We start from the raw sequence: 7,814 nt of genomic DNA on the forward strand, positions 1-7,814 counted from the left end.
ATTAACTGAAACACTTAACAGCGACTTTTATATTTATAGTTTATATTCTGTTTAGTCCATTGATTGTTTTATTATATTTCTCCTTTAGAGATGGAGTTCTCACTCAGCTATACCAGTGCTCAATTCCTGTAACTACACTAAAGAAAGTGGAAAAAAAGAAATGAGTCTTTCTGATTTTCTTAGTAGCAATGGATCATTTCCACTAGAACAACTTCAAAGTTTCCCTCAGCTTTTACAGAACATCCATTGTTTAGAGGTATGTGACTGGACCATGTGCTTATTTGCATTTTCTATTTGATCTTCATGGCCTTTATTTTTATTATATATTTCCTTTATGATGATTTCTTTATTTCCTCGACCTACTTTTCAGATATTTACTGTTGACTGGTTATTCTGTCTTTGCAGCTGCCTTCTCAGATGGGCTCTGTGCTAAACAATTCTCTGTTGCTTCACTATATTAACTGTGTCAAGGATGAGCCAGTCTTACTGAGATTCTATTTCTGGTTGAGTCAAACATTGCAAGAAGGTAAGAATTGATATGTAAGTGCATTGGATGAGTGAGGGTGGACCAAGATAGTCTACAAATGGGTTTCTTTTATAAGGGTGCCGAATTTTAGACAAGAGGGGCCATCATATGTTGTAATTATTTTTGTGTAATCATATATTCAGAGCATGAATGCTTACGTTGTTGTAATTTTAAGGCAGTAAGATGGAGGGGTTGTTGTTAAGGAAACACTGCTGGATAGCCACCAAAACTCACTGGGTATCTCCTATCTGACTGTCATGATCCAAGGCCTTTACATCTTTGTATGTTCAGAAACTTGCTGTTAGGCCTTCAGAGTCATTGGATTAATGCTAACCAAACTCAGAAGAGATGAATGTATATGCCAGAATGTCAGTTTGTTATTTTTTTTAATAGAAGTAATTCTTTCTGGTGGATACAATGCTCATGTCTGCCAACTAGAATATTCTCTCTCTGCTATCAGCATATATGGGAACCAAATTAGTCATTAGAAGATTTCTTTTTTTTTTTTTTTGAGTTGGAGTCTCACTCCGTTGCCCAGGATGGAGTGCAGTGGCATGCTTACAGCCACCTCAGCATCAACCTGCTGGACTCTGGCAATCCTTCCGCCTCAGACTTCCAAGTAGCCAGAACTACAGGTGCACACTAAGAAGATTTCTTAATTATAGAATTAAAAGAAAGGTTAGGCCAGGCTCAGTGGCTCATGCCTGTAATCCCTGCACCTTGGGAGGCCGAGGTGGGAGGATTGCTTGAACCCAGGAGTTCGAGACCAGCCTGAGCAATATAGCGAGACTGTCTTTACAAGAAATAAAAAAATCACCCTGGTGTAGTGGCGTGCACCTGTAGTCCTAGCTACTTGGTAGGCTGGGGTGGAAGGATTGCCTGAGCCTAGGAGGTTGAGTTGAGCCATGATTGTACCATTGCACTTCAGCCTAGGGTGACAGAGTGAGACCCTAACTTAAAAAAAGGTCAATACAGAGTCTTTCATCCAGGCCATAGTAAAGCCTGAGCATTTCATTCCTCCAGTGGGGATATAATTCTCTGTATATAGTATTTCTGTTGACTGTGTTGAGTGTTTCTTTCCTAGGTAAACAACTCCTGACTTCAAGTGTTTAAAGTTGGTTTTAGTTGGTTCCAGCTAACTCTCCTTCTACTCAGAGTTTTTCTTTAGATAAGATATGATACAGTTTATTAGATTTCTGCTTACTAAATTCCTACTACCCTTAGATTATATCCAGCTCACTGTAACTGAAGTTTAGGGTATTCTCAAAGTTCTAATTCATACATTTATAGTTTCTTAGATTGCTGTGTGATATAAAGCTAATTATAGTCATTAAATATGAATTTTACCAGTTTATTTTTTCACTATAAGCTTCCCCTTCTATTACTAAGTTGTTGAGCATCTCCACTATCACCTCCATACATCTGTTAAAATCTATAGTGTAGCCGGGCTTGGTGGCTCAGCCTGTAATCCCACGCCTTTGGGATGCTGAGGTGAGTGGATTGCCTGAGCCCGTGGGTTCGAGACCCGCCTGGGCAGAGAGACCTCATCTCTACAATAAATCAAAAAATCAACCAGGCGTGGTAGCGCATGCCTATAATTCCGGCTACTTGGAAGGCTGAGGCGGAAGGATCGCCAGAGCCCAGCAGGTCGAGGCTGCGGTGGCCGGGAGCGGCCACTACATTCCAGTCTGGGCGACAGAGTGAGACTCCAACTCAAAAAAAAAAAAAAAATCTATAGTGTGAGTTGGCTAGGATGTGTGAGACTTATGAGTTTTTAAATTTGTCATTTTAGATAATGATAATTCTGTTTTGTGCAGGTTTTATTGTTGTGCAACCAGATGCTTACATTTACTTTTTCTGTTCTAGCATGTATTTGGTACAAGGTGAATAATTATGAACATGGAGAAGAATTTACCAACTTCCTGGATACTATCATCAGGGCAGAGTGCTTCTTACAAGTAAGATTTTGCTTGCTTCCTACATACTCTTCCACTCATTAGTAAAATTTATTTAGATGTCCATTGAAAACCTTTTTTTTAGTACTTGACATCTTTTGTAAACAATATTTGTTTGATTTGAAACTCATAAATAGAGCCAAGTTGGATTTTTATCTTTACACTGTTGGATTTGAAGAGAGAATATGTTAAATTATGCAAAAAGGGAAAGACTATAGGAGGACAAACTGGAGAGGTAATTAAGTGCATCAAATTAATTGAATTAGCCAGTGAAGTAAATCTAAAAGGGTCACGACTTGTGTTCTTATAATCAACATTTTTTGGGTGCCAAATATGTTCCAGCCAGTGGTCTGTTTGGTCTGGGTAACGCTGAGTTGTATTTTAAGCTGCAAATCAGGTTTCAGTACCATCAAGAAGCCTTTACTCATTACCAATGTGGGTTAGCTCCTTGTTCGCATCTCTTTTTCCACACATGAGCTTCCAGCCAGGTACAAAAACCATGTGTAACTTTTCTTCATGTACAAGTGTTCATGCCTGTAATCCCAGTATTTTGGTGGGGCAAGGTAAGAGGATTGCCTGAGCCCAGGGGTTGGAGTCTAGCCTGGGTAACTTGGTGAGACCTTGTCTCTATAATAAATTAAAAAAATTAGCCGGGTGTGGTGGGGCATGCCTGTAGTTTCAGCTACTTGGAAACCTGAGGTGGAAAGATCGCCTGAGCCCAGCAGGTTGAGGCTGTGGTGGCCATGAGTGTGCCATTGCACTCCAGCCTCAGCGACAGTGAGACTCCAACTAAAAGAGAGAGAGAGAGAGAGAGAGAGAGAGAGAGAGAGAGAGAGATGCTCAATAAATGTTTGTGGAATAAATCTTAAGGATTTGGTATGAAACCATTTAATTAGAAGTTGAGTATGGATGATGATAGTGAAAATAAAGGGCGGAATCTCTAGGTTGACTTTTAGGTTTCCTGCTTGAGAGGATGGAAATCTTTCACTGATAAAAGGAATATAGGAGGAGCAGGTTTGGAAGGAAAGATACATTTGGTTTAAGAGATGCCTGTGGGACATCTAAGAGGTCATACCCAGTAGGCAGTAAGATAATGAGTTTAGAGCTCAGAAATGAGATTTGGGCTAGAAATATAGATTTAGGACTCCTTATGATAAAAGTAGTAGCTTTAGATGTGATATGGAAGAGATTGTTCAGAGAATTTATGTCACGTAGAGAGTCCTAGTACATGCCACTATTTAAGGCTCTGGGTGATAAAGAGAAGCCCAGATCTTCACTCTGGTGGAAATATAAGTAACCTAGACATTTGGACCTCTAAAGATGGAGCTGCCCAGAGTTTGGATTTGGCCTTTGACTGCCAATTCAATTCTAACCCTATTGTATAACATTGTACACAGATTGTTGATTGTTCAAATTACCACATGTAACTCAAAATAATAAATTTTATTTATCTTTTTAAATATTTTATAACTTGACTTTTTACCTTCTTTCCAGTTGATGAAGTTTTACAGTATTTGGAAACTATGTTGATAAGGATGGTAATGTATCCAAACACTAATAGTCTCATCCTTTTTATGAGGAAGTCTGGAACCTAACCTAAGGCTTTTATTATATTGGTGGCAAAAAATTAGTCTAAGAATGAAACAACTAAAGCACAAAATAAACTGGTTGTTTGGAGATTAATTATTACTGAAGAGTTCCATATAAGGTTTTACTATCCACTTGTATTACAGGAGGGGTTTTATTCCTGTGAAGCATTCCTGTATAAGAGCCTTCCTCTCTGGGATGGCCGCTATTGTAGGTCACAGTTCCTTCAGCTTGTGAGCTGGATTCCTTTTAGTAGCTTCTCTGGTATGTATCATGAAAATTTAGAGTCATTTAATGTAATATGAATTTAAAAGGTTTTAAATAATCTTTTTTTTTTTTATTCCTAGAGGTGAAACCACTTCTTTTTGACCATCTAGCACAGCTTTTCTTTACATCAACCATTTATTTCAAGGTAAAAAAAATCAAAAGTTTGTCTAGCTTAGATTTAATAGGAAGTATTATTCTGTTGCCAGTGATACACAATTCCAAACTGACATTATAGCTGTAGTTTTCTAAGAGGATTATCTTGGACTTGGCCTTTGAGGTGCTGTGTCACTCAATTCAAAGTTAATGCATAGAATTTTATGTTTTTAAGATTTTGTCACATACAGTTTTATTGAATATTTCCACTTGTGGCAAATGACAAAGTGAATAAACAAGTGGCGAATGCATATTAATAAAAACAAACTGAGGAGTACTTAGTTTGATTGTTGTGGTTTATATTTTTGTAGATATGCTTATTCAGTTCACAAATTAAAAAAAAATTTTTTTTGATTGGGTGTGATGCTCATGCCTATAATCCTAGCACTTTGGGAGGTGAAGGTGAGAGGATTGCTTAATCCCAGAGGTTGGAGACCAGCCTGGGCAACTTGGTGAGACTGTCTCTACAGCAAATCAAAAAAAATTAGCTGGGCGTGGTGGCACACACCTGTAGTTCCAGCTACTTGGAATGCTGAAGTAGAAGGATCGCCTGAGCCAAGCAGGTCGAGGCTGTGGTAGCTATGAGCATTCCACTGCACACCAGCCTGGGTGACAGAGTGAGATTTGACTCCAAAAAAAAGAAAAAAAAATTTTTTTAAGAGACAAGGTCTTACTCTGTCGCCCAGGCTGGTCTCGAACTCCTGACCTCAAGCAATCCTCTTACCTCAGTCTCCTACAGTGCTGGGATTATAGTCCTGAGCCACTGTGCCCATCCTCATTTCACACATATTTTTTGAGCACCTACTATGTACTAGCCACCCTTCTTGACATGGGGAATATAGTAGTAACCAAAACAAACAAAACTCCCTGTGACATTTATATTGTGTATTTATAATGCAATTACTTTCTGATGATAAAATTGTTCCAATCTTATATGATATAAAATATAATTATTTTGGGGTGGTCTCCAAGAGGCCACTATGGTTTCCAGGAATTCTACCTGAATGATTTTGAGAGCCACTTTCTTATAGAATGGTTATTTCTATTCCAAAAGAGTGACAATGTAAGTAATGTTTCTTTTACAGCTTTTTTTTTCTTTTAGCTTAAATCATTTACTGTTGGCCACATTTACAAGAAAAATATGTTGTCCTGGTTAATGTTTGTCATAATTGAATGACACTTTATTAATTACCTATAACATTAACTTGGATTTGAGGCTTATATTTTGTTTGTTTGTTTGTTTTTTGAGTTGGAGTCCACTCTGTCGCCCAGACTGGAGTGCAGTGGCCTCTACCGGCCACCGCAGCCTCCACCTGCTGGGCTCCAGCGATCATTCCGCCTCAGCCTTCCAAGTAGCTGGAACTACAGGCGTGTGCTACCACGCCAGGCTGATTTTTTGATTTATTGTAGAGATGAGGTCTCGCTGCCCTGGCGGGTCTCGAACCCGCGGGCTCAGGCAATCCACTCACCTCAGCCTCCCAAAGGCGTGGGATTACAGGCTGAGCCACCGAGCCCGGCTGGCTTATTTATATTACTTGTAGCTTACTATCTGACTTATAGCATCATTCACTTAATAATACACACCAATTCTCCCAGCTAATACATTTTTAGGGACTTTATATTGCAGTTTTTTGTGATTCCCTTTTAGTCCTCTAGTTGGGTTATTCTTTACTTCTCTTATTTCACCAATCTAAAGAGTTATTTACATACAAACATTAGATTGAACCATAGGAAATTGCCAATTTTATAGGTCAGAGATGGTTGATAATTAGCAATTTCCTATGGTTCAACCTAATATGTATATACACATTCATCCACACACATATATATTTGAGGGAGGTGGAGAGAGGGAGAGAGAGAGGGAGAGAGGAGGGAAGGGAACACACAGTGGGCCAAGAACAGAACTCAGCAGGATACATAGTATTTAATTCTCAGGCCAAAGGGGAAGAGAGTCTGAAGGAACCTTAAGAAGGAATTGTCAGAGGTATAAAAAGAACCAGGAGAATAACAGTACCAAGGAAACAAAAGGAATATAGGAAATCAAGAAAGAGTAAAGAAACAATGTTGCCAAATAGCCCAGAAGTTCAGAAAGATAAGAACAAAAAAGGTTTCTTTTAGAATTGACAATAGAGGTTTTGGCTCCCTTTGTGAGTAGTTCCAGTGAAATGTGGGGGTAGAAGCCAGGTTGTGTGGGTTGAGAAGTAAATGAAAAGTGAAGAAGTAAGACAGTGAGTAGAGACTGTTTCAAAAAGTTTGACCAAAAAGAAAGGGTAGACATATAGCTATAGTGGGGCTGTGAATCAAGGAAAGTTTTTTCCTTCCGAGAATGAGAGAAGCCTGAGTATGTTTATAGAATAGAGTGGAAGGAGCTAGTTGAGAAGAGGGAGAGGTTGAAAATGAAGGAAAGATGGGGGATAATTGATTGTACAAGTTTCCAGAAAAAACATAAAGGTATTGGATTAAGGCTGGGTAGAGAGATTTACTTGAATGGATGGTTAGGGATTGGGAGGCACCACTTATCCTTTAAGCCTGGAAAGGACATATGGATAGATGGATATATAGGTATATTTGTATAGTTGGAAGAAAGGGTAAGAAATTGGAATGCTTTATGCCTAAAAATGCTAAGTTTCTCAAAATGGGAAGTTTTGTTATAAAGAATAGAAGACTTCAGGAGGCTGTTAGGTGCTTAGGACAGCCACAGAGAAAAATGAGAGAGAGAGAGAGAGAGAGAGAGAGAGAGAGAGAGAGAGAGAGAGAGAGAGAGAGAGAGATTCACCTCCCCAAGGTAGAGGAGGAAGCCAAAGCTAGGAAAAATGATGACCATAGCTCAAGGAGCCATATGGACACACCAGTTTTACAAAACAATGACCTACAAATGCTACATATTTTTATACATGAAAATTATGGTAGTAATTTTTTAATACCTCTCAAATTTTTAGGACAACAAAGAAATTACAGTTGATCCTGAACAACATGGGGGCTATAGATGCTAACTCCAATGCAGTATAAAGAAAAAAAAGTCTATGATTAACTTTCAACACTCCACAAACTGAAAGCCTACTAAAAAGCCTACTGTTCATCAGAAACCTTGCAGATAATACAAACAGCTGATTTATACATATTCTGCATATTATATTATTACACACTATATTTTTATGATAAAGTAAGGTAATGAAAAGAAAATATCATTAAGAAAATCATAAGGTATACAAAATATATTTACTATTCATTAAGTGGAAGTGGATTATCATAAAGGTCTTTGTCATTATTGTCTTCATGTTGAATGGACTGAGGAGGAAGAGGAAGAGGGCGGGTTAGTTCTGCAG

The 7,814-nt window shown here is 38.4% G+C and overlaps 1 protein-coding gene across 1 annotated transcript in view; it reads left to right on the forward strand.

Moving 5' to 3' along the window:
- Positions 1–7,814, forward strand: part of CENPI (centromere protein I) — a 65,666-nt gene that overhangs the window by 38,149 nt on the left and 19,703 nt on the right. Inside the window, exons 10-14 of the mRNA XM_008059832.2 lie at positions 89–256; positions 406–526; positions 2,393–2,484; positions 4,215–4,332; positions 4,416–4,480. Of these exons, the coding sequence (XP_008058023.1) occupies positions 89–256; positions 406–526; positions 2,393–2,484; positions 4,215–4,332; positions 4,416–4,480 (564 nt within the window). The remainder of the gene's footprint in view (positions 1–88; positions 257–405; positions 527–2,392; positions 2,485–4,214; positions 4,333–4,415; positions 4,481–7,814) is intronic.

This window comes from Carlito syrichta, unplaced genomic scaffold (genome assembly GCF_000164805.1).
Source record: "Carlito syrichta isolate Samal-C Ts95f unplaced genomic scaffold, Tarsius_syrichta-2.0.1 Scaffold304388, whole genome shotgun sequence".
In the NCBI taxonomy this organism is placed as follows: domain Eukaryota; kingdom Metazoa; phylum Chordata; class Mammalia; order Primates; family Tarsiidae; genus Carlito; species Carlito syrichta.